Here is a 27,653-nt window from a genome sequence, read left to right on the forward strand (position 1 = left end):
AATAGTTATTTTTTCTTATTATTTATCACTTATATAAACTGAATTTATGCAAAGTGACAACACTAATACATTCGTCGTAGCCTACATTATGAAATATTTACATGAATCATTGATACAATTATGATAGAAACGACAAAAACTATAGAGACGATAGAGACGATCGAAGAAAATATATCACGATAGACACTTTTCTATTGTCCCCACGATATGTATCGTTATATCGCACAGCACTACCTCCAGGAGACTTTTTTTCTTGATTTCACGAGTTTTACTTACGTACCGTATTACAGATGTCTACGATGCACAGTTTTTCCTATCTCACGTTAGGTGGCGCTGTAGAGCAGTTTGGCCACGCCCATTTTTGATTCTATCAAAATACTAAAATTTCTCGCGGGGGACAATTTTCGGTGAAATTTGGTGACTTTTTGAATATGTTTAGACCTCCAAATTAGCGCTTCTAGAACGCAAAGAATCGTAATAATAAGAAACAGTACAGATACTATAGGCCTTCGCAGCGCTGTCGCTGCTCGGGGCTAATTAAAGCTGCGAGCGGCGTTGGGCGGCCTGAGCAGCTCAGCGCCGCTTCTGCCTTTTGGCAACCGCGGGAACCTTGGCGACCGCCCTCTATGCTCTCGTGCATTTCTCGCGTCGTCCACTAGGTGGCGCTTTCAACAAATATCCAAAATTGCCTTCTGTCTGAATCAGTACAATTCCTGTGCCGTGCTGAATTTTTGCGACCTTGAACTTTGACCTTGTGACACTGAACTCCAAAGGGCTAATCCTTGACTAAAGGGGAGTCTAGTTGTGAAGTCTGACCTTCATAAGTTACACGGTTTTAGAGTAAAAGCCTTCTTTTGCATGTGACCTTGACCTTTGACCTTGACATTTAAAAGGGTCATCCCTGACCCATGGGGAGTCCAGCTGTTAAGTTTCACCTTCCTACTGTACACGGATGCCGACTTGGAGCATGTAGGCTGTTGTGACCTTGACCTTTGACCTTGTGACCTGTAACTTCTAAGTGCTAATCACTGACCCATGAGGGTTCTGGCTGTTAAGTTTCACCTTCCTACGACAAACAGTTTCAGATTTTGATCATGTGGAAATATGGTCTTAATTTTACTTCCTGTTAGCTATTGCAGCCATCTTGATTTCACAAATTGACCATGTAAATGTCATGAGTGCTGGTCTGCTATGACCCTCATAAAGTTTCATTAAGCCGTGACCTTGAATGTGGAAGTTATTCCCCCCCTTATGGTCAGATTTTGAGGCTTGGCCACGCCCACATGCCTTGAAAAAGCTAAAAGGTTTTGATAACTTTTGATCTTCAATGTCTCAAGACTGAGCTGAGTGATTCTGAAGCCTGTATGTCAAAAGCTGTAGGAGGAGTTCCATCAAATGTGGAGGCTGTAATCGACCAAAATCTGGCAAAAATCTGAATTTTGATCCAAAATGGCTGACTTCCTGTAGAGTTTACAACATGGCTCCAAGAGACTTTTTCGTAGGTCCTCATAAGTCACATGTGTACAGAGTTTCATGATTGTCAGTAAAAGCATGGCTTGGGGTTGCTTCTTTAAAGAATTATAGGGGGCGCTGTGGAGGAATTAGGCCACGGCCACCAAAAATGGCACTGCAGTTCTGTTGGGGGTTGGACTAGGATCGATCGTAGTGAGTTTTGTGCAACTTAGCTAAAATATGTGTGATTCAGACAAACTTATCTGTCATTTGACACAAGATCATCTTGTGCCAAAATCAAAAATGACCAAAAATTGCACTTTGACCCAAAATGCTGCGTTTTCAGAGCTCGACGATTTACGGTTCGTCCTATCTCACGTTAGGGGGCGCTGTGGAGCAGTTTGGCCACGCCCACTTTCGTTTTCATTGAAATCACCCAATTTCACGCAGGGGACAATTTTCGGTGAAGTTTGGTGAGTTTTTGAATATGTAAAGGCCTCCAAATTTGCGATCTCAGAGTCACCGGAATAATAATAAGAATTCAAGCGGATACAATAGGCCTTCGCAGCGCTGTCACTGCTCGGGCCTAAAAAGAATAATAATAATTCCACGAAATACAAGAGGCCTTCACAGGGCTGTCGCTGCTGTTGGCTAATTTAATTAGAAATTATATTCTACAGATTGTTTTAAGTTATGATTTAAAACATTTTAGAGGCATCAGGTTTAAATGTGTGAATTCTGAGTCAGCATTCACACGATGTTTTTCTGTTTTAATTTTTTCATACGTGATTTACAATCGCACTACTTCTGTATATTTTGTGCTATTTTAGCCATTCATAAATTAAAACCATCCATCCATCCATCTTCTTCCGCTTATCCGGGATCGGGTCGTGGGGGTAGCAGCCTAAGCAGGGAAACCCCGACTTCCCTCTCCCCAGCCACTTGGGCCAGCTCCTCCGGGGGAATCCCAAGGCGTTCCCAGGCCAGCCGAGAAACATAGTCCCTCCAGCGTGTCCTGGGACTTCCTCTGGGCCTCCTCCCGGTTGGACATGCCCGGAACACCTCACCAGGGAGGTGTCCAGGAGGCATCCTAACCAGATGCCTGAGCCCCCTCAACTGGCTCCTCTCAACATGGAGAAGCAGCAGCTCTACTCTGAGTCCCTCCCAGATAACCGAGCTTCCCACCCTAGCTCTAAGGGAGAGCCCAGACACCCTGCAGAGAAAATTCATTTCAGCCGCTTGTATTCGCGATCTCGTTCTTTCGGTCACTACCCAAAGCTTGTGACCATAGATGAGGGTAGGAACGTAGATCGACCGGTAAATCAAAAGCTTCGCCTTTTGACTCAGCTCTCTCTTTACCATGACAGACCGGTACAGTGCCCGCTTCCCTGCAGACGCTGCACCAATCCGCCTGTCGAGGTTTTCAAAGTATTCTGCCTACCGACCCACAACGTCCCGAGTCGAGGTGAGCAGCACACCACCCCCACTATAAACATTGTTGGTGCTGCACTGCTTTCCCCTCTTGAGATGACGCATGGTGGACCAGAATCGCCTTGAAGCAGTGCAGAAGTCTTTCTCCATGGCCTCTCCGAACTACTCCCATGCCCGAGTTTTTGCCTCATCGACCATCCGGGCTGCATGCCGCTTGGTCTGCCGGTACCCGTCAGCTGCTTCTGGAGTCCCACAGGTCAAGAAGCCCCGATAGACTCCTTTTCAGCCTGACAGCATCCCTCTCTGCTGGTGTCCACCAGCAGGTTCGAGGGTTGCAGCAGCAACAGGCACCAACTACCTTGCGGCCACAGTTCCGATAAGCCGCCTCAACAATGGAGGCATGGAACATGGCCCACTTGGGCTCAATGTCCCCCACCTCCCCCAGAACATGTCTGAAGTTCTCCCGGAAGTGGGAGTTAAAGCTCCGCCTGATAGGAGACTCCGCCAGACATTCCCAACAGACCCTCGCAATACGTTTGGGCCTGCCAGGTCTGACCGGCATCCTCCCTCACCAACGGAGCCAACTCACCACCAGGTAGTGGTCAGTTGACAGCTCCACCCCTCTCTTGACCCGATTGTCCAAGACATGCAGCCACAGATCACATGAAATGACAACAAAGTCAATCATTGAACAGCGACCTAGGGTGTCTTGGTGTCAAGAGCACATATGGACACCCTTATGTGTGAACATTGTGTTCGTTATGGACAATCCATGACGAGCACAGAAATCAAAACAATCAGCTCATTCAGGAGATGGGTGCTATGACTTCTGGTTTTTGTAACGTTTATACGTTTTGAAATATTTAACCTTATTTACAAATATTTTCAACACAGAAATTTATTGAGATACATTAAACTCAAAAACCTTATTCTCTTTCAAATCTGCTTCAGCATATTTTGCCTTGTTTTCATCTTCTTAAGCTACTTTTGGTTTTTAAATACAATTCTGCAAATTTTAGCTAGCTTTTGCTATTTTTAACTTTTCAATAACATGCTTCTACTTTTAGCTTCTAACTACCCTTTTGCCACTTTTAGGGTTTGTTAGCATTTTGCTACTTTTAGCTAGCCTTTGGTTACTTTTAGTTTCTAGTAACCATTCTGCTGCTTTCAACTTTTAGCTAGCCTTTTCCTAAATTCAGTTTTGAGCTTGTATTTTCCACCTTTGAGCTTTTTGCTAACATTTTACAACTTTTGTGTTTTTAGCTTTTTGAGAGTGTTCTAATTTTTTTAGCTTAGCATTTTGCTGCATTTAGCTTCTAGCTAGCCTTTTGCCACTATAGCTTTATGGTAGCATTTTGCTCCTTGTAGCTTTTAGTTACTGTTCTTTATTTAGCTTTAACAACTCAGTTTAATTATCTTCTTCAAAAAAAATGTCATTCAGCCCTCATAATTCTCACTAAATTTTTGCAGAAATTGCCATTTTTCTAGTTTTAATAGGTATGCTCTTCTTCCAGTGTTCTGTTGTTATTTTAATTTCTATGATAAGAACTGCTTTTTGGATCATAAACATTAAAAGTAGTGAGTACCTGAAATGTATTCACAGTGTTTTATGTATTTTAAACTAAGAAAAAACCTATGAAAAACTTAATACAAAAAGACAAATTTGTTCCAGATACATATTTTGTAACATAATAACAGCAACATTCTGCCATTGACTTTACGGTCATTCTAGTCCTTGCACATTATTTTGTTGCCCACATCGTACCCACTTTGTACCCACACAGACAACTGCACCATGCTTATAATGTAATCTTCTGGAGTACACTTTCGAAATGAGGAAAAGGAAATTAGCAGATTTTTACAATAATTGTTATTTATCATCTGCGTAGTTAGACCTGGACATTCAGGGCTGTTACCGCAGATGTTTTCTGTCAGACAAGTACTCCTTATGCAGGTGTCAAAATAAAGCTCAACATTTATGAAAACTGAGCTGAGAATGATTTCAGACTACTCTGTGTCTATTTTGAAAGAAAATTTGTTTCACAAATTTTTTTGAGCATGTTTAAAGTTTAAGTAACAAGGCCATTGTGTCTCACAAAGGGATACTGAGAACCCCCGCAAGACATTTCGGAGACACTCTCGTGAACACCTTTCACCGACTAGTCTCCAACAGTTCCAGTCCAGTGAAATATCAGCTACGGTCATATTTAAGTGAAACAGCTTTTTTTTTCTTCAAATTAACCAAGCAAAAATCTGCCAATATTGTCTGAGCTGCATGTGTGATTCTGTCTGCTGGATTTAAATAGGGATAATTTTAGAAAACATTTGCCAATGAGTCACTCTTTTCATTTGGTATTCACTTGTAAAAGCCATAATAGCGGTCAAAACACATGATTTTTCAATGTTCTGGATTTGAAGTTTTTGTATATGTATATCATCTTTGGTAAAAATAACCTCAAAATATGCATCATTGAATATCAAAGGTCTACTACATAATTTTTTAATAAATGAATGAAAGAACAGTAAGGATGAGAGTTGACAGAAATTAAGTACATTTGGGGGAGAAAATCAAGTGGTGGAGAGCAAAAGTTGGGGCTAACTCTAATGGGAGAATTTCCTCAACTGATCGACAAATTTAGTCATAAACAAAGGCAAGGAATATTTTCTGTTTTCTAACACAACTTTTAGGAAAACCCTGATGTGTTTAAATCACATTAACCACCAAAAAATCATTTAATGATGTAAAAAATGTTTTACAAACAAAACTAAAAATCAAAAATGTGAAAAAATTGTGTATTTTGACAGCTATTATGGCTTTAAATGTCATTTTTATATAGATAAAGAACAAACATTGCAGCTTAGAGTGGTAGAAGCTGAAATGCACGGCATCACTGTTTATCATGAATACTGAACTACAGCAGCCTGTACATCAGTTGTATAGTTTAAAAACAGTGGCACTGACACAAGATGCAATTGTTTGCAAATAGTTTGTAAACAGCATCAGCAAAAAATGTCACACCTAACTTCCTCATACAGTACCACAGTTCCTCTCTGGGCACCCTATGATGTGTGCTTTATAGATCCACAAGTATATAGTTCGACTTCCTGAGACTTTCTCTATACTTCTCAATCAACACTTTTAAAGAAAAGAAATCACATCTGCAAGGCACTAAGGGTTTAACCATACTGCTACTCACTGATCATTACTTTGCTTCCTCTTTCCCATATATTGAATAATCCCCCTATGGTTACTAAACCTCTGCACATCCCGCTTGTACTTACAAATTCACACACTTCTTCATTCCTCAGGCACTCTCTTACTCTTTAGGGTTTTGTTAAAGAATCTGGTCCACTGAATTCTCTGTGTAGCAGTCTGTACAACAATCATCAGCATTACTGTAGAGACATAAACAGACTCATCTGTCATCAGCAAGAAACTTACCTGAATCTTAATAGGCCATGTGAAGTTGCTGACATAGACAAAGAATGTTATGTTTGGGCTGTTGCGGAAATCAAAGTTCTCATTGGAGAAGCTGTCTTTAAACTCCTTAATGTTGCTCCGGGAAACAATGGGAATTTCCTCTCCAGTCTGGGTGCCTGCTAAACATAAAATTGAACAGACAGAATACAAAGGACAGTTGTGGATAAAATACACAAGAACAGGGGGACAACAACAAGTAGAGGAGAAACAGTAAGAAGGAGAAAAGCCAAACAAGTCATGCAAATCCTGACAAAAACTCAAGTACTCATAACAGGTAAAGAGCAAAAGGCAACGCACTAAAATCAAGTGCTTTGAGTATTAAATGCATATTGTAGCATTTTTAAAGCGGTGTTGAGCAATTATTGTCTTGCTAGTTGTAAATAACGTTTTGAATCTGACAAGACTGGCGAGCCAGTGGCTAGTCCAAAAGTAGCGAAGACCAAAGTGGATTGCTGCTGTTCTAACAACTCCAATATCCAAAATTTCATTGTGGTTCATGCAAAAATTGTTTCACAAACCTTTACAGGACCATTAATTTCTCAGTACCACACAGACAAGCTTATAATGGCTTGTCTAAGCAGACCTGCTTCCAAAGCTAAATTCTGTCATCTTAAAACTCTTCCAGTGTTCAAAACTTCATTGCTAATATTTAAACTTTTACAACACAGTCAGTTTTGAACTACATGCTTAAATTATATTATATTATTATTTTTCTTTTAACTGTTCCCTTTTCAGCGAGTCATCCACCTCCATCTAACTGTCTTCTACATCCTCTGTCCTCACTCCAACTAACTCCATGTCCTCTCTAACTGCATCTATATATCTCCTCTTTGTCTTTTTCCTGGCAGCTACATCTCTAACATCCTTCTACCAATATACCCACTGTTCCTCCTCTGCATACTTCTCTTTTCCTCAGGTATTTTCTCACTCGCATTGCCATCTCTCCTAGACATTTCCATACCTCCACTGGTATGTCATCAGATCCAACAACCTTACTCTTCTTCATCCTCTTCAAACCTTTCCGGACTTTATCCTTACTAACATTATCCACTTCCTACTCCATAGTTTCTATGGCCTCTAATCTTATTTCCATTTCATTCTTTTCATTCATCATCAAAGTACTTCTTTCCATCTTCTCATCACTCTCTCCTCGCTTGTTAGAACAATACAGTTTCTATCTTTAACAAGCCTAACCTGCTGCACATTCTTTTCCAGCCTGATGCCTTGGTCTTGCTGGTTGATACAAGTCCTTCTCTCCCTCCTTAGTGTCCAGCCTCTTGTACAACTTATCATACGCCTCCTGTTATGCCATTGCTACCTCCCTCTTTGTCCTACATTGCATCTCCCTACATTCCTGCCTACTCTCTTCAGTACTCTCACTGTCCCATTTCTTCCTGGCTAACCTCTTCCTCTGGATAACTTCCTGCCCTTCACTATTCCACCACCAGGTTTCCTTATCATCTTTTCTAAGTCCAGATGACACACCAAGTACCTTCCTTCCTGTCTCTGTAAACAGTCTTGATGCAGTAGCCCAGTTATCTGGAACCTTTTTTTTAACACTCAGAGTCTTTAACAGCTCATTTTTGAACTCCTCACAACATTCTTCCTTCCTCAACTCCACCAATTGGTCCTCTTCTCTGCCTTTACTCTTTTCCTCTTCTTCACCACAACACTCATCCTATCACATTCTCCCCTGACACAACCTTACAGTCCACAATCTTCATCAGGTTACCTCTTTTACACAGAATGTAGTGTACCTGCATACTCCTGCCTCCACCCTTACAGGTCACCATGTGTTCTTCCCTCTTTTGGAAATAGGTGCTGACTACAGCCATTTCCAGCGTCTTGGCAAAATCCACCACCATCTGTCCTTCCTGGTTCCTGTCCTTGACACCAAACCTACCCTTCACCTCCTCATCTCCTCCTTCATCAACATGTCCATTCAGATCTGCTCCAATCACCACTCATTCCTCCCTGGGAATACTCACTATCACTTCATCAAGATCCTTCCAGAATTTCCTTTTCTCTTCTACATTACATCCAACCTATAGAGTATAACCACTGATAACATTGAACATCAGACCTTCTACTTCTACCTATAAAACATCACCCTATCTGACACTCTTTTCACCTCGACTACATTCCTTTCTAACTCGTCCTTCAGGACCACCCCTACTCCATTTCTTTTCCTATCCATACCCTTAAACAGCTTAAACCCTGCTCCAATGCTGCAAGCCTTGCTGCCCTTCCACTTGGTCTCTTGCACGCAGAATACATCTACCTTCTTCGTCTGCATCAAGTCAGCCATCTCTCTACCTCTACCTGTCTTTGTCCCCACATTTAGATTTGCTACCCTCAGTCCTACACTCTAGCCTTTCCTTTTCTCCCTGTCTCTCTGCACATTTCCCTCCTCGACTAACAGTAGCACAATTTTTGCCAGCACTCTGTTTATCAACAGCACTGGTGGCGGTTGTTGTTAACCCGGGGCTTAACCGATCTGGCATGGTGTTGCTTGGATGAACTTGCATGTTAGCTTTGGCAAAAGTGTTTTATGCTGGATGCCCTTCCTGACACAACCTTCACATTATATTATATTATATTGTTTCCCCCAGAAAAAAAAACTAAGCCTGGTGGTAGGTGGCCATACGCCAGCTGATCGTCGGCCGACCATGATTTAGTAAAAAAAAATTAATAAAGTTGACAGGAGAGTTAAAAATATAGCTATTTATTATGTGATATTGTAAGATATTTGTGTCAAATATTTACACATCTACAGTTTTACAAAAAGGCACTTTTGAATAAATACAAATCGTTTGCACCTAATTTGAGTTCTAATTTAAGTCACATTTACAAATAAATTAAATTAACATGAATAAAAAAGTGCAAACAAGGCACCAACACACGTCTCACGTCAAGGCCAATGAATAACAACAGAGAACTCTGAAAAATAAGACATGCTGTACTGTACTGTGCTTTGATCTTTTACTTTTTGTGGCACAGGCTGCACGTTGGATCACAACATGTAACAACAAAACAAAGCATATCTAATACTGAATTTAACAGCATAATTTTAATGTTAAACAAGGATAAATTAGCACGTTTCATATTAATATTTTCATTAAGTACAAAACATGCTTAACTATTCGTTCTTGTAAAACCACCCGCTGAATTTTAGCTCAACTAACCATTTTTGGTTAAACCCGCTTGTTCAGTGTTTATTGCTGTGGCTCCGATGACGTGATAACTCCAGCGGGCTTGGCCTCAGGGCTCATTAGAGTCGCACCTTCTAGGCATTTATACTTGGCGCTTACGTCAGTGCAGTATTCTTCCGTGAGTTTTAAACCGTTTGATTATCTTTGTGATCTCTCATAGAGGGCTCATATAAATGCTGATACAGGCGTACCAGCTCCGCTAGAGCACCAAAATCATCCATTTTAAATGTAATGCGGCGCACATGATCCGTGCAAAGTTACAAAAATTGGGAGGTGCACGATCACGCGATGCGACACTGCGCAGGGCTTCATGCAGGGGCGGGGACAGCGCGATTGCGTCACTGTTGGCATGCGCACCCTCACATGGTGATCAACACGTCAAGTATAAATCTACCTGAAAGGTAGCTGTTTTGGGGGTGCGGGTGGAAAAAAACGTGTATAAAAATGGTGTATTTTACAACAAACAAGTAGAGCTTAGCCTGGCGGTGCGGGCAGTAAACCATGGCAGCCCGCCAGGCTTATAATACACTGGGGGAAACCCTGTATTATACTATATTATATTTGTGCAGTCGTTTTAAGACAGCAGAAATCCACTTTGATTTTAACTTCAACTGGACTAGTCCTTAGCACATCAGTCCTGTCAGACTAAGTTTAAATCTCCAAATCGGCTTTTCAAAGAGCTTTCTACAACAAGTAAAATATTAATTGTTTATAACCTTTAAACCTTTAGTCTAATTATTTGTTCTTCCTTCACTTCATTCATTTTTTTAAAGAAACTAAACACTTTATTATCAACCAACTTGCTGTAGGTGCTGTGTTGTGAGGAGACGGTAGAAACGTACCTGTGAAACTAGTTGCCCAGGTTATGTTCAGATTAAAGTTTTTAGAGGCATTTATGAACATGTCGAGATCCCGGTTTGGCTTTTAGTGGGAACACAGAACATACACAGAATTAATCAGAATCACAAAAACTAAGAATGATATTTCATGAAAAACAGTTAATAAAGCATAAATTACAGTAATTTACAATTGGTTAGAGAAAAAAAAATTATCAAAAAGCTGAGAAGAGATTTTATCGTATGCAGCACAACTCAGCAGCTACACAAATACTAAGTTACAAACAAGAGCAAGTTTGTACAGCTAACAAAAGCTAAACTAGTATCAAATATATGCACAAGATTCATTAAGAAAGGCATAAATAATAGACATGACGTACAGCCAAAGTAATTGATGTAGCTTAAATTATTATAATTACTGATTAACAAGTCAATAGAAAACTAATTTAATACATAAATGAAATCTTTGACAAACACAATAAACACACTTCAGTAGAGGATGTCTGGGGGAATGATTAAATTACTTCCCAAATAATTTTTATAGATGTACATAACTACACAAAAGGCTGTATTTGCTTGATGAACAAAGTTGACTCCAACAATTAATGCCACAGTTTTAAACAAGGATCTGTTAGCGTTTGTTGAAGATGACTCAGCAACTACCACACCTAATGTTAGCTGAATATCTTTTAAACTGGCTGAGTTATAACCACTTTGGAAATTAATAAAGTCAATTAGCTCTGGCGATCACTGTGAATCAGGTTGACTCCAAAGGTTAATCAGTTGTATAAGTACATCCAGTGATTACTTTGAGAGTTGCACTACAATTTATACAGTGGTTCATGACATATTTTGCCAGCAAAGGAGGCAAACAGATGGCTGCAGTCAATAACTGATCTGCGCATGCACAAGTAAAACAACAACAGTAATAATACCCAAACTCACTGTCAGCCCAAACAAACAACCGTGTAGTCACCTTTTTGGATGCAACTATTTACATGCTTGAGACTGCAAGCACATCTCTATGAAAGCCTGGCATCAGTGTTGCCAAATATACAATAATTACCAGTTTGCTAAGATAGTTTTAGGGTCAGGTCCATCTCCTTTTCTGTGCACATGTTCTCCAATCATAAGATAACTAATCTTACAACCTCCCCCCTCTAAGAACGTGCACCTCATTCAGTACATTTATTAGTTTTGGTCAAAATACAATAATTTTAAAGCAACAGTATGACAGTATGTTTGTCATTTCCTATCTAGCAATGCTGCCTGGCATGGAAATTACATCAGATTCAATGAGCACAGCCATATCTATGTAAACTTGTTTTTTTCTTGTTGATTCGCCACAATAGCAAATGAAAAAACACTAATGTTTGTAGAAATATTTGTCATGTACGCAGAGTTTTAAGCTCTATATAGAGTACAACCAAGGGCATAAAACTGGGGGGGGGTCCAGACACCCCCAATGAAAAACAGAGATCCTTCCCGCAAATACATAATTTGATAAAACTATACTTTTAAGCAATATAACAAACAGAAAGCAAATTCACCATTTATTCAGACAAAACAATACACCCCACCCCCATCATTCTAACAGTGGTACGGTCCATCACTATAAGCACATAGAAGTCTGCTGCGTTAGTACAATGGTTGGAGCTCTTGCCTTACCTCCATTCATTCAATTTGACCGTTTAATGTTTTATTTTTCTGATGCTAGCTTAAATGATTTGCTTCCAGTGAGTAGCTATTTTGCAAAGGTTCACCGTCAACAAATGACATATCACATATTTAATATATTTCTATTTCTTAATAAAATTAAACATTTGAAGCAAGACTATATTTTTATCACCTTGCAATTATATCTTGTGTGTGAACAACTAGCACTGACGCTTAAACAGTAGCTAACCACAAAAACTGTGTTATATTTTCTGTGAAAAAATATAGGATATGTGTTTCTTCCGTAACTCATAAGAAATTGAAAGTCTGTCTGTCTGACCGGAGAGTTAGATAAGGAATGACGTTTTAAAAACAATATAGAGAAATATGTTTGTCGCATTTCTGCATGTTTACCTGGCCATAACTGTAATTAATGTTGTATTTTCTTTACATTTTATAACAGTAATTTAACTGTATCCTAAGTGTCCCCTCACAAAAATGCTCTTAATAAATCTCCCAGTTTACCGTCTCCCCCAAAAATGGAATGGGATTTTTCGCCCTTGAGCACAGCACTTTGTCTATATGCTCATGCATACACCAAAAAGCATATAGGAATCAGTGGGGGGTTCAGAGTACTGCCCAAAGACACTTCAGCATGCTGCAGGGGACAGGCATCGAACAGCTGACTAGAAGATGACCTCCCTACCACTGGGAAAATGCCACTCACAAGAAACTGCCAATGAAAAAATTATAATCAAAAAATAAACTGACATATTCATCCTTTGACAAAAACATACCTCGTCAGGAGTGGCCACAAAATTAATGGCAGTATAGTAGCGGTCATCCTCCTGTGACAGGCTGAAGGTAAACTGGTAGTCGATTAGGAGCGTGTCTGTAGCAATACGCCACCGTTGCACGTGCGGGAGAGTGCAATGGGATTAGAGGGAAAAAGAGTGTTTAAAGACATTTCAGGCAGGAAACTGTTCACATTACTAGTCCAATTCAAAATGTTTGATGGACCTGAAATGCTTTTATTTCATTTCTTTTATTTAACCAGAGTTAAAACCCCCATTGAGATCAAGATTTTTTGGTGTGTCCTCAATGTAAAGACCTTAAAATCTTCAGTTCAGCAAAAAAAAGTGCAATATCAATAGGTCAACAATAGCAAATCGTTTTTTTTACACTTTTCTGTGGACTCTTTCACTATTCACTATAATATAGAAACTCTGCATTCGATTGTGTAGCCTCTAACTGTTCTGACCCACATAAGAAAAAATAGTTCCAATATTACTTAGTAGAAAAACAAGTGCAAAACTGACAAGGAGAAGCATAAGAAGCAGAAGCAGCAGAAAAAGCAGAATCAGAAAGAGAGGCAGAAGCAGAAGAAGAAGCAGAATATACACTGCTCAAAAAAATAAAGGGAACACTTAAAAACACAATATACCACTAAGCAAATCAAACTTCTGTGAAAGCAAACTGTCCACTTAGGTGGCAACACTGACGGGCAATCAATTTCACATTCTGTTGTGCAAATGGAATAGACAACAGGTGGAAATTATTGACAATTAGCAAGACACTCAATAAAGGAGTGGTTTTGAGGATGGGGACCACAGACCTCTTCTCAGTAACTATGCTTTTTGGTTGATGTTTTGGTCACTTTTGAATGTTGGTGATGCTTTCACACTCATGGTAGCATGAGATGGAGTCTACAACCCACACAAGTGGCTCAGGTAGTGCAGCTCATCCAGGATGGCACATCAATGCGAGCTGTGGCAAGAAGGTTTGCTGTGTCTGTCAGCGTAGTGTCCAGAGGCTGGAGGCGCTACCAGGAGACAGGCCAGTACACCAGGAGACGTGGAGGAGGCTGTAGGAGGGCAACAACCCAGTAACAGGACCGCTACCTCCGCCTTTGTGCAAGGAGGAACAGGAGGAGCACTGCCAGAGCCCTGCAAAATGACCTCCAGCAGGCCACAAATGTGCATGTGTCTGCATAAACGGTAAGAAGCCGACTCCATGAGGATGGTATGAGAGCTTGACGTCCACAGATGGGGGTTGTGCTCACAGTCCAACACCGTGCAGGACGCTTGGCATTTGCCAGAGAACACCAGGATTGGCAAATTCGCCACTGGCGCCCTGTGCTCTTCACAGATCAAAGCAGGTTCACACTGAGCACATGTGACAGACGTGACAGAGTCTGGAGAGTCTGGAGACTCCTTGGAGAGCGATCTGCTGCCTGCAACATCCTTCAGCATCACCGGTTTGGCAGTGGGTCAGTAATGGTGTGGGGTGAGGTGGCATTTCTTTGGAGGGCCACACAGCCCTCCATGTGCTCACCAGAGGTAGCATGATCGCAATTAGGTACCGAGATGAGATCCTCAGACCCCTTGTGAGACCATACGCTGGTGCGGTTGGCCCTGGGTTCCTCCTCATGCAGGACAATCCTCGATCTCGTGTGGCTGGACTGTGTCAGTAGTTCCTGCAAGATGAAGGCATCGAAGCTATGGACTGGCCCGCTCGTTCCCCAGACCTGAATCCAATTGAGCACATCTGGAACATCATATGTCGCTCCATCCACCAACGTCACTTTGCACCACAGACTGTCCAGGAGTTGGTGGATGCTTTAATCCAGGTCTGGGAGGAGATCCTTCAGAAGACCATCCGCCACCTCATCAGGAGCATGCACGGGCAATGTAGGGAGGTCATACAGGCACGTGGAGGCCACACACAATACTGAGCCTCATTTTGACGTGTTTACAGTATCAGCCTGTAGTGTGTTTTTCCACTTTAATTTTGTGTGTGACTCCAAATCCAGGCCTCCATTGGTTAATAAATCTGATTTCCATTGATGATTTTTGTGTGATTTTGTTGTCAGCACATTCAACTTTGTACAGAACAAAGTATTCAATGAGAATATTTCATTCATTCAGATCTAGGATGTGATATTTTAGTGTTCCCTTTATTTTTTTGAGCAGTGTGTGTGTGTGTGTGTGTGTGTGTGTGTATATATATATATACTTTTTTTTGTTTGTTTGTTTTTTGTTTTGTTTTGTTTTTTTGGATGGGGGGGAGATTACCTGATCAATTAGTTACCGAATTGCTACAGCAACAGTTATTTTTTTTAGGAAAAATTATCTTTTTTAAACTTTTTGGTGAAGAGTTTTAAGCAAATCATCAATCAATCAAAAACATGCTTTGTACCATTCAGGCTGAATTCAAATTATAATAAATATGCCTTTTAATATAACTGTGTTGGTCTCTTATTAACAATCCTTTGTCTGAGGATTGTAACAAAACCAAATTTTAACACAGCGTGATTATTGTGAGGATAAGAAATCATGGTTCCTACTTCATTGTACCAACTAGAGAAAATGTAAAATCTACTTGTTAATTTGCAGGTAGAAAAAAAAACCTTCAATATTATTGTAGGTGCACTGTAATCTCATTAGTGTTTAGAATTGATTTCTTCTGGTCACAAAAATGTTTTAGCAGACATGCCCATGTTTATGTTATGACTAGAATAAGCACCACAGACAGAAGCATTCATTAGTTTTTTCGTCCTGATCCAACTAACATTTAGAAAAAGAGGCTTTTTAAGTTCCTCTAATTCACCTTCATCTGCATTCAAAATAGAATAGAATAAAATAACCTTTTATCTGTACCTCAGGAGCAAAATTTATATTATCACAGAAGCACAGAAAGACTAAAATCCATGAAAAAGCTAAGCCTCACATTGGATTCCGTGCACCTTCTTCTTGTTTACACAAGTTGTTTCTGTTCTGGCTGCTGTATTCCTTTAAACATCAAAGTGCTTTGATTAAAAACCATACGGTCTTTGCATTGACTGTCAGCTTTCTTAGTGTTGAACTCCTACCCATATCTTGAGTGTGGTTAGTAATTGGAATTCCACTTACAGTAGCATGTTCCTTTGAGGGGGTTGCCTTGGTAACGACTTTCCACTTCACACCTGTAAAGGACAGGTAGAAAGAAGACGAATAGAAAAGGGGCAAAAAGAAAGAAAAATGTAAGAAAGTTTATTCTTTATCAGCTAAAGTAACATCATAGTAAAATGGAAAGAAATAGAATATGGCTAAGTGAATGTGAAAAAAAATTAATGAGACTTTACTAGCAAAGACTTGACAAAAATTGCTTCCTTTTTATACTGCTGATGATTTATTTGAGAACCTTTCTCTCAGATTTAAATGGATTTCTCAAAACTGTTGTCATAATATGAGATGTGGGAAGAACTAAAACTATTGCAGAAATTACCGGCAGCTGCTACTACAATGTGCCAAAGGCTTCAGGACAGGGTTAATCTTTTTTTATATCCATATTATTAGCAATTGGGTGGGATTTCAGGTTTTAATTTGTTTTTAAAAAAAATTTTGAATTGAAAATAATTCACCCATTTGGTATGTCAAAGTTGAAAAGATTGTTTATGTTGGATTTTTTTTCCTCCAAAGACAACCTGCAGATTTCAGCTAGTCATTGCAAAGTCATGAATGGTCAAGAATTTTTTTTTAAATAAATGAAACAAAATTTACCGTATTTTCCGCACTATAGGACGCACTGGATTATAAGGCACACTGTAAATAAATGGTCAGTTTCTAAACTTTTGTCATAAATAAGGCACACCAGGCTATAAGGTGCATTAAGCGAAACAAAACAACAAAACTGAATACTGCACCGACGTAAAGGATCCCACATACTCAGGCGTACTTCACTCCGCAGAGGTCCGCGCGTACTTGAGGCAGACTCAATGCGGAATCAAAGCGGACATCTGCTGGACGCATCCACGTAAAGATCAACTTTTATGACCGCATACGCATACTCAGTGTCATACAATTACCTGTCCAGCAAGAAACGGTGTTCACATCGAACTGTTTTGTGTGCAACACCAACCGCTCTCATGTGAGTATTGGGGCAAGCATGCATTTCAGAATTAAATATCAATATATCTGGAAATAGGCCTGTCGCGATAAACGATAAATCAATTAATCGCATGATAAATTAGAATGAGGTCAATAATTTTAATTTATTGGCATTTCTACTGAAGACACCGGATGACAAAAGGCTCAACTCCGGTGCTCTTCACTGACCCCTCCCTTTCTTATTTCCTTAGCGTAAGGGGGGTGGGAACTATCGCGTCAGGTAGCCAACCAAGGTGCATCGTCTTGTACCTCTTTAGAATTAGCCCCCTACAGAAACGCTGTTTGATATTGGGGAAAAAACTAAATGGAATTGGTTTCAAGGTAGAACGTAACAGCAGGGGTGTGGGAGCACTTCGGATTCAAACCAAATGACCGAGGTGAACCGCGGAACCTTTGAGAGCGGGTATGTCGCATTTGTGCTTTTGTCGCTGTTTGCTTTTGTTAGTTTGCATTTTTTGTTTATAAAACTGTCAGTTTTGTCCGTCTTCTCTACATCAAACTAATGAATACTTTTTGAAAGGCAGTTTAGTTTACGGACTTAATAATCCGTACTGTTTTGGTTGAATGTAGGTTTTATTTTCATTTTTTTGTTTTTGTATTTAGTTTTTATTCAAGTGTATTTTGTTAACGGAGACTGAGAGTCCATTTTCTTTTTTTTTTTCGGTTGTTTTGTTTATTTTGTATTCCAGTTCCAGTTTTAAATGTTCTTTTGAAAGTAAAGTTTATTAATCTTTGAAAGGATGTACTTGCACTATTATCATTACATTAGTTTAAAATGGCCTCCAAACGATATTATCGTTTATTGCAATAATTTCTGAGACAATTAATCGTCCAGCAAAATTTGTTATCGTGACAGGCCTATCTGGAAAACTCCTGGAGTAAACTATATCAAACTACACCATTTGATACAATTTAGGATAACCTTTTTAGGTTGTTTTTTTTTTTTTTGCAACTGTGCAATGAGTAGCTTTAAGTTTTTTCTTTCTTTATGTTTTGCAGAAGAGCACATTGCAACTCTACAAACATTTACTTATGGCCAAGACTAATTCAAAAGCTCAATAAACACTTTTGTTTTAAACAAACAAAAACATCCCAACTAATTTACATATGTGCTTGACTAGATAATATATTCAGCAAAATACCATATTAGTAGCAGCAAATTTTTGAAACTACTGAGTAGACATGGGCCAGTTACAAATTTAAAGGTATACCCCACAGCATTAAAAGGTCACAATGTCAAAACTACATTTTTTTTCCCTTTCATACCATTCTATGGTTTACATGATTAAAAACTAGAAAACAAAGACAAGACATATTATTTTAATTTTTGTGTGAGGTTTTTTGTGTAAGAGTGGGAAATTCTCTTAAACATTTATCCTTCCGACTCAGGTGTTAAATTTAAAAATAATTTTCAATACTTGTTATTAAATTAAACATTTTATCTTTCAACTGAATATCATTGTAAATAAAATATTACTTTTAAAAAGTTTATCACAAATTGGTTTAAAATGTGTCCTGAATGCAGGAAAAAGCAGACAAGCTGATTTTAAACAAATTGTCGACAAATTCTCTGTTTACTTTTGGCCTGGGTCTTCCCCGGGGTCTCCTCCCAGTTAGATATGCCTGGAACACTTCCCTAGGAAGGCATCATGGGGACATCCTTACCAGATGCCTGAACCACCTCAACTGGCTCCTCTCGATGTGGAGGAGCAGCGGCTCTACTCCGAGTCCCTCCCAGATAACCGAACTTCTCACCCTATCTCTAAGGGAGAGCCCAGCAACCCTGTGGAGAAAACTCATTTCGACTTCCTGTATCCGAGATCTCATTCTTTTGGTCACTAACCAAAGTTCATGACCATAGGTGAGAGTAGGAACGTAGACTGACTGGCAAACAAAGTTTTGCCTTACAGCTCAGGTCTCTCTTTACCACAATGAACTGATTGAGTTTGCAATACTGCAGAATCTGCACCAATCCGCTTATCAATCTCATTCTCTGTTCTTCACTCACTCGTGAACAAGACCTTCGAGATACTTAACCTTTTCCACTTGACGCAGCACCTAATTGCCAACCTGGAGAAAGAAGTCCACTCTTTTCTAAATAAGGATTATGGCTTCAACAGTTGTAATAGTATTTACATTTCTGTTTTTAAATAAAAGCAAATAAGTCATTTTTTTCATCTTTTCTTTTCTTTCTTACTTTATTTTTTTGCTCAAGGTTATCATACCGTCAAAATCTCAAACCGGCTAATGCCTACTAGTGAGGCTTCTCTGACATTTATCAGTCATGACCAATGATTTTTAAAAAGGGATTGTATAAAACTGCACAGTGCAAAAGGCGTGTCAAAAATAAAAGGACAAAAAAGAACACATTGTGGCTAATTCTAAGAGCTGATAAAAAAAAACAACTAGTTTGAATTGAAAAAGAAACAGTCTTCAAAAAACAAGAAAATAAACTGTTGTGGAGTGTGGAATTCCAAGCTTTCATATTGTTGTGAATTGATCCATTTTTTGCAACACATGGAAATCACTATCCTTCCTGAGGATCATTATTGTCGTTGTTGACCTGGTCCACATGAGATGTTTTGGTCACATGCATGAAAAGTGTGAATTCAAGTGAAACTAACTACGGATTAGATTTACCGGCATGCTGAGAACATCCTTCCAAGTTTCTCAGATACTCCAGCAAACAACATCCTGGTGCATTTTAAACCAAACAGGACACTTAAACAGAAGCTGGTGAGGATAAAACATTCAATGCAAACTGAACTGTGTGGTGTACACAGTACTACAATTAGAATTTAAAACCAAACATTTTAACAGTTTTTTAGCATAAATTTTCTTAAACTAATTATTAACTATGAACTTATTTATTACCTTGTGTATGTAACTTAGTCACATAATAAACACCTGCAGCTTGACCTTTCAATCAGGCAAACTTTATGACAGACGGATGTGACGTCAGCCTCCGGCGGCGGGAGGTGGTGAAATGCAAACTCAGGTGCATTCAGCACTGAGCGCAGGAGAGGTGCGCCCCAGAACGGTCTTATCTCTTGTACTGAAGAGGAGCAACTGAGAATGTACAACTTTTAACAAGAGTCTATGAGCAAAGATTTTTGCGCCCCGGGCGGAAATACGGACAACGTCGAAGAACGAACAACTTTACTTATCATTAACTATAAAATATTTATCTTACACAACTAAAAATATATTTACATATAATTCAAAATATTTTTATTTTACTATTTATTTATTTAATTTTTTTTATGTCTTATTCAAGGTAACGTGACTGGTGGGGCGGCGCCCTTGCGCCCTGTATTGGCCAGCTGCCACTGATAAGGACAATGACAGAAGAAAGTAGTGTGTCATCTGGACTTAAAAAAGATGATACGGAAACCTGGTGGTGGAATAGTGAAGGGCAGGAAGTTATCCAGAGGAAGAGGTTAGCCAGGAAGAAATGAGACAGTGAGAGGACTGAAGAGAGTAGATAGGAATGTAGGGAGATGCAACCTATGGCAAAGAGGGAGGTAGCAATAGCAAAACAGAAGAGGTATGATGAGTTGTACAAGAGGCTGGACACTAAGAAGGGAGAGAAGGACTTGTATCAACTGGCAAGACCAAGGCATCAGGCTGGAAAAGAATGTGCAGCAGGTTAGGCTTGTTAAAGACAGAAAAGGTAATGCTCTAACAAGCGAGGGGAGTGTGATGGGAAGATGAAAGTAGTACTTTGAGGAACTAATGAATGAAGAGAATGAAAGGGAAATAAGATTAGAGGCCAAAGAAACTGTGGACTAGGAAGTGGACAAGGTTAGTAAGGATGAAGCCTGGAAAGGTTTGAAGAGAATGAAGAAGAGGAAGGTAGTTGGACCTCATAACATACCAGTGGAGGTATGGAAATGTCTAGGAAAGATGGCAGTAAATTTTTGACTCAATTTGTTTTGAGATTGAGGAAATGGAGGAGAAGGGTGGTGCCAATTCTTAAGAACAAGGATGATGTACAGAGTTGTAACAACTACAGGGGAATTAAGTTGATGAGCCACACGATGAAGATCTGGAAGAGAGTTGTGGAAGCTAGACTTAGACAAGAGGTGACTATTTGTGAGCAGTAGTATGGTTTTATGCCTAGAAAGAGCACCACAGATGCCATCTTTGCTTTGAGCATGCTGATGGAGAAGTACAGAGAGGGTCAGAAAAAACTTCATTGTGTCTTTGTAGATTTAGATAAAGCCTGTGACAGGGTGATAAGGGAGGAGCTGTGCTGTTGTATGAGGAAATCTGGAGTTGCAGAGACGTATGTTAGACTGGTACAGGACATAGCACAGCAAGACAGTGGTGAGGTGCACTATAGGAGGGACATATAGCTCCAGTGTGGAGGTAGGACTGCATCAAGGATCTGCTCTGACCCACTTCTTGTTTGCTCTGGTGATGGACAGATTAACAGATTAGGTCAGGCAGGAATCCCCATGGACTATGATGTTTGCAGATAACATTGTGATCTGGTGAAAACAGAGAACAGGTGGAAGAGAACCTGGAGAGGTGGAGGTATGCACTTGAAATACGAGGAATGAAAGTCAGCCTTAGCAAGACAGAGTATGTGTGTGTGAATGAGAGAGAGGCAGGTGGAACAGTGAGGCTACAAGGAGCAGAAATCACAAAGGTGCAGGACCTAAAGTAAAGGCCTAAAGTTAACTGTCCAGGAAAACAGGGAATGTGATAAAGAGGTGAAGAAGAGAGTCCAGGCATAATGGAGTGGATGGAGAAAAGTTTCAGGAGTGATTTGTGACAATAAGGTGGCAGCAAAGATCAAAGGAAAGGTTTACAAGACAAAGGTGAGAGCAGCTGTGTTGTATGGTTTGGAGACAGTGGGACTGACAAAAAGACGAGAGAGAACTGGAAGTGGTAGAGCTGAAGATATTGAGGTTCTCCCTGGGAGTGACAAGGATGGATATGACTAGGAATGAGGTCATCAGAGGTACAGCACAGGTTGAACAACTGGGAGATTAAGTTAGAGAGGCCAGACTGAGATGGTTTGAACATGTGCAGAGGAGGGTCAGTGAGTATATTGGTAGAAGGATGTTAGAGATGCAGCTGCCAGGAAAAAGACAAAGAGGAGATATATGGATGCAGGTAGAGAGGACATGGAGATACTTTGTACAGAGGACGCAGAAGACAGAGTTAGATAGAGGAGGATGACTCGCTGTGGCGACCCCTGAAAACAGAACATCCGAAAGAAAAAAAGAAGAGTAAAGAAAGCCATCTATGTCAAACAAAAAAGGAACAACTTTCAACTGTTTAGAAATTACTCTTAAGGGTTTAATCTAAATCCCAGACAGTTTTACTCAAATTTCCAACTCATTGACTGTGACTAAAACATCCCATGTGGATCAGGCCAACAAGGACCATATTGACACTAAGGAGGGAGGAGAGGGAGAGTGACTTGCCTGTGAGTTCAGCTCTCAAAACATAGAGCAACTCACTACAGTTTTAAAGCCTAGAACAACATGTGTTATTGTTTGAAATGAGGAAGAAAAATATGTTCAAAACACAAGAACACATTCTGGATGACTGAGACTCTACAACAAAGTACGCTATATTAAGTATTCACTCACCCATCCAAATCATTGAATTCAGATGTACCAATCACTTGCATGGCCACAGGTGTATCAAATCAAGGACCTAGGCATGCAGAGTGCTTTTACTAAGATTTGTGAAAGAATTGATCACTCTCAGGAGAACAGTGAATTCCAGTGTGGTACCGTGATAAAATGCAAAAAGTGCAATCGTGAAATTTCCTCACGACTAAATATTCCACAATCAACTGTCAGTGGTATTTTAACAAAGTGGAAGTGATTAAACAGCAGCCTTACATCACCAAGTGCAATACAAAGCGACAGATGCAGTGGTGTAAAGCACTCTGCCACTGGACTCTAGAGCAGAAGAGATTTATTCTCTGGAGTGATGAATCATGCTTCTCTGTCTGGCAATCCAATTGCCGAGTCTTGGTTTTGCAGTTACCAGGAGAAAGGTACTTGTATTACTTAATTGTTCCAAGTGTAAAGTTTGGTGGATGGGGGGGGTTATGTTGTGTTGTTATTCAGGAGTTGGGCTTGGCTGCTTAGTTCCAGTGAAAGGAGCTCTTAATGCTTCAGCATACAAAGACATTTTGGACTATTTCATGCTCCCAAGTTTCAGGGAACGGTTTGGGGATGGCCCCATCCTGCTCAATCATGACTGTGCACCAGGGCACAAAGCAAGGTCCATGAACATATGGATGAGCGAGTTTGGTGTGGAAAAACTCGACTGACCTCCACAGAGTCCTGATCTCAATCTGATAGAACACCTTTGGGATGAATTAGAGCGAAGACCGTGAGCCAGGCCTTCTCGTCCAACATCAGTGTCTGATCTCACAAACACGCTTCTAGAAGAATGGTCAAATATTCCCATAAACACATTCCTAGACCTTGCTGAAAACCTTCTCAGAAGGCTTTCCACATTCTTACCGTATGGATTAAGAATTGATGTCACTTAACCCCTTACCACGCGACGGCCCGCCCACGGGCCGTTTTACTGCCTTTTCTATTCAAATCTGTATAGTTTTTGCTACATTTATTGTTTTTATAAACTTAAATTTCAAAATAGCGATGTTTTGGCGCCACTTTTGATTGACGTTTCGTCTGACCAACTGGGTTGCTCCCTGCCCCCCCTAGAGCCCCTCTAATTTCCCATGTGTAAAGTCATGAAAGTGTCCGCCCCTCATTTGCAAGCCTATAGCTCCGGTCAGTCAGCTCCCAAGCAGGTTCTGACACCACAGGCAGGTAGCCAATGAAATTCCGGTCACGTGATTTTTCTGGGAGGGGGGGTCGGAACTTTTCATGACTCCCAAATCAGTCTGTGTATAACGGTCTAACAGAGAGGCTGCTTAGTGCGTCCTGCGCGTAAATGCTGTGAAGACTGTTTTTTGTACTTTTTTCGACATAAAAGCTGGCGAAATGACCAAAGGAGATAAAATACACAACAGAAGAAGTTCTGGAGCTGGTGAAGAAAAGAAACAGCAACTTTTTAGACCGGGATATATCTGATAAAAAGAGCGATGCCTTTCTCGAAGGATAATACATCCGGGATCAGTAAGTGCTAACGTTTTTTTTCACAAGTACTCATTGTTTATATGTTGCTTACTGCTTATATGTTACTCTATGTTTATAGACAGCGCTTTGTTTATCGGTGTGTGTGCTAAATGTCTGGATTGTTGAGTTAGTTTCATATTCGAACATAGTACCTTTATGTATCATGCTAAAGACAGATTTTGTGCGTTTTGAAGTACTTACTAAAGTATTACTTGAGAAAACAAAAGTCTCCGTCTTTTATTTACTTTTTAGCGGTGTCCGTTTTAGCTGTGTATAATGAGGTAGGGGGGTGGAGGTCAGTAGCTTAGCATGTCGGTGTTTGTGTGAGGACAGAAACAGTAGATGGAGCGAGGGACTCGCTGTGGAGACCCCTGAAAACAGAGCAGCCGACAGAAAAAGGAGAGGTGTTTGTGTGAATGAAAACGTGAAAGCTCGGATGGATGAAGAAGCTCCTTCTTTTTATTTTCTCTGTGAACGGCGCGGTGGGGGGAGGGGGCGGCGGCGGACATTTTGGTCAGGTCGCTTGAAAGTGAGAGCGGACACGATGTAGCACCGCCATCTTGTTTTTCGTGTGAGGCGGGTGTGAGCGAGTGTGTGTGTGTGTGTGTGTGTGTGTGTGTGGTGGGGGGGAGTCGACGGTTGGACATTTTTGGCCAGGGCAGACACCGTAGTCCGGGCGGACATGATGAAGCACCGCCATTTGTGTGTGTGTGAATGTATTCATAACTAATGAATAACAAATTGTTTTTTTTATTATTTTTGTCGTTCGAGGCCTGCAAGTGACTCCGAGCCGGAACGGGAAGAGCTGAATGAGCATTCGGAGCGGGTGGCCGCTGTGACGTCAGCGAAGCTCCGGAGCTTTGTGCAACTAAAGGGGGCACCCTAAAAATATGTAACTGGACACTGAATTTGAAGTAGAAACAGTGAAATGGTTTGTAAATAGTTTATGTGTGGCAGTAGTTTGTGAGTAGTTTGTTTCAATGTAATTACTTTTTCATAATTTTTCAGTAAATACACGTTTTGACAAATTGAACTTGTTTTGGAACATTTTTTATTATGTACTTTAGAGAAAATAAGTATTTTATTGTTTTTATTTATCCTCTACTGTATAATAATCATATTGAGAGTGACTTCATTTGCAGAACAGGATTCGTCTCAGTGTCACCTTTCATTTGAGCCCTCACTGATGCCTGTATGTGGAAGCATGCAGGAGTTAGAGCTTTCTGAAGTTACATATCCATTTGGTACAGTTTGGAGAGGACCTGGACTTTCCCTCAGAAAAACATCTCAATTACAGTGATTCTTTTGTGGTAATTTTCTAAAATTTGAACTCCACGACAATAAAACTTCATTCTACAGCCTCATTTGGTTTTTCTGGTCTCAACACCCTTCCTCTGTGTACAGTAACTTGATGAAAAAAGAGAAAAATCGAGGAGAGAAAAAAATGCTTGAAATCTCTGTTTTCACTTCAATAACTACTAATTGGTTAAAGTTACAATCATTTTGACTGCTCAGGCAAAAAAATCAAAGTGTTAACTTCACATGGAGCCTAATCTTTAGTTTGAACCACAAAAGGCTGAAGAATAGCATCTAATTTAATTTGGGTACGTCTTTTCCAGGATTCTTGAGCTTTTTGAGGTGGAGTGGTAAGGGGTTAAGTTCATATGTGTGTGAAGGGAGACCAGCAAATACTATTGACTATATAGTGTATCTATGGCAAAAAGTGATCAAGTCTAGAAAAAGAGAAAAAGATAATGTGGGAGTACAGAGTAAATATGAGAAAGACAAAAGATGAAACTCACAGGTGACATCGATCTCCTTTGATGCCCTTGGTGGTACAGAAGCACTTTCCATTGTTGGGATTGCACATGCTGGCATGGCCATTACATTTACAGGCTGAACAAAAGAGTTATAAAAACATGTTTTACATATCACAATTATTATAATAAACAAGTGTTCCAAATATATAAATTATTGTATGTGAGCAACAGAAGTAGTCATGATAAAAGATTAATTACACCATTTTTACGACAGACAGACAGACAGACAGACAGACAGACAGACAGACAGACAGACAGACAGACAGATAGATAGATAGATAGATAGATAGACAGATAGATAGATAGATAGATAGATAGATAGATAGATAGATAGATAGATAGATAGATAGATAGATAGATAGATAGATAGATAGATAGATAGATAGATAGATAGATAGATAGATAGATAGATAGATAGATAGATAGATAGATAGATAGATAGATAGATAGATAGATCACAAAAATGTCTAAATAATGTGCTTTTTTTAAAACAAAAAAAAAACTAATTAGACTCCATGGCTTAGATTTTCAAATCTCTTTTGACAGAAATTACTTGAAATAATAAAAGACCAATCAATCTTTCAGTATTTTCAACCTGCTCTGTTTGACTACATTGAGATCTAAGGACATTTGTTTATTCACAGCTCTCTTAGGGTTCTGTTACTGCCTCTATCTGGGTAAGATCAGGACTTTAACTGAACATTACAATATGTGACCCATTCTGGCAAAATGAGTTGTTATGCTCACATGCGGCAGTGGGGGGAAAAGTGAAAATAAAGATTTTTGCCGTAACTGAGAAGAGCAAAAAAAAAACAAACAAAAAAAGCAACTATAAAGATACCATCTAGCAATATGACTAACTGAAATACCATATAATCTTCCAATTCTACCTTTAATTCAAAGTTTTCTGACAAGTAAGGCATTAGAAATAAGCCTTTTAACTCTGATCCTATTAGTTTCCTTTGAAATTTACAGTCTTGCTCTGCCCGCTGCCGAAGCGCTGGAAAATATCATTCAAAGAATGTGTGACGTCTTTGTGAACCTCAGGGATTCCCCTTTTAAAAATGTGGGGCTTGAGTTTCGAGGATATCACTTCAGACCAATAAAAATAAACCAGCACTGTTGTAACAAAACTCGCCTGTTGCTAGCTAGGTGATTGATTGCCGAATTTCAACAAACTAAATATCATTTTGAAGCTTCTGAGATTCAGAATTTAAAAATGATAGGAATTCAAAATGGAAAAGAAAAATCCCTCATTACAACTTATTTTGCCAGAATGGATCACATAATTTCTTTTCTTTCACTTTTTCAATCATTTTGTTGTAAATTTTCTTATGTACTTAGCATTATTTTCTGGCAATCTTCAGTTTTTATGTAGATGGTCCCACATTTGACTATAAAACTGACTATGAATTTGAGTATACCATTATATTCATTGAGTATGTGGTCAACTCAATGACTGTAAGGTGTCCGGGTCCTATGGCTGCAAAATAAGCCCAAATCAGTAAAACTTTGTAGTCAAAAGATGGTAATAAATGTTTGTGCTAATATGCTGTGTTGGGTTTTCACGAGCTTTGGGTAGTGACCGAAAGAACGAGATCGCGAATACAAGCGGCTGAAATGAGTTTCCTCCGCAGGGTGTCTGGGCTCTCCCTTAGAGATAGGGTGAGAAGCTCGGTCATCCGGGAGGGACTCCGAGTAGAGCCGCTGCTCCTC

The 27,653-nt window shown here is 39.8% G+C and overlaps 1 protein-coding gene across 8 annotated transcripts in view; it reads right to left on the reverse strand.

The window, feature by feature from the left end:
* The window catches only part of atrn (attractin), a 166,652-nt gene that overhangs the window by 77,444 nt on the left and 61,555 nt on the right, over positions 1-27,653 (reverse strand). For 3 of the 8 annotated variants that reach the window (XM_017435256.3, XM_017435257.3, XM_037977667.1), the window contains exons 20-24: positions 25,920-26,013; positions 15,980-16,032; positions 12,866-12,960; positions 10,419-10,497; positions 6,326-6,483 (exon numbers count right to left, since the gene is read on the reverse strand). In XM_017435256.3, coding sequence (XP_017290745.1) covers positions 6,326-6,483; positions 10,419-10,497; positions 12,866-12,960; positions 15,980-16,032; positions 25,920-26,013 — 479 coding nt within the window. Of the gene's footprint in view, positions 1-6,122; positions 6,257-6,325; positions 6,484-10,418; positions 10,498-12,865; positions 12,961-15,979; positions 16,033-25,919; positions 26,014-27,653 lie in introns of those variants that run through there. The other 5 variants (XM_017435258.3, XM_037977666.1, XM_037977670.1 and 2 more) reach the window with 5 other exon arrangements.

Source organism: Kryptolebias marmoratus, linkage group LG10 (genome assembly GCF_001649575.2).
Source record: "Kryptolebias marmoratus isolate JLee-2015 linkage group LG10, ASM164957v2, whole genome shotgun sequence".
Classification (NCBI taxonomy): Eukaryota; Metazoa; Chordata; class Actinopteri; order Cyprinodontiformes; family Rivulidae; genus Kryptolebias; species Kryptolebias marmoratus.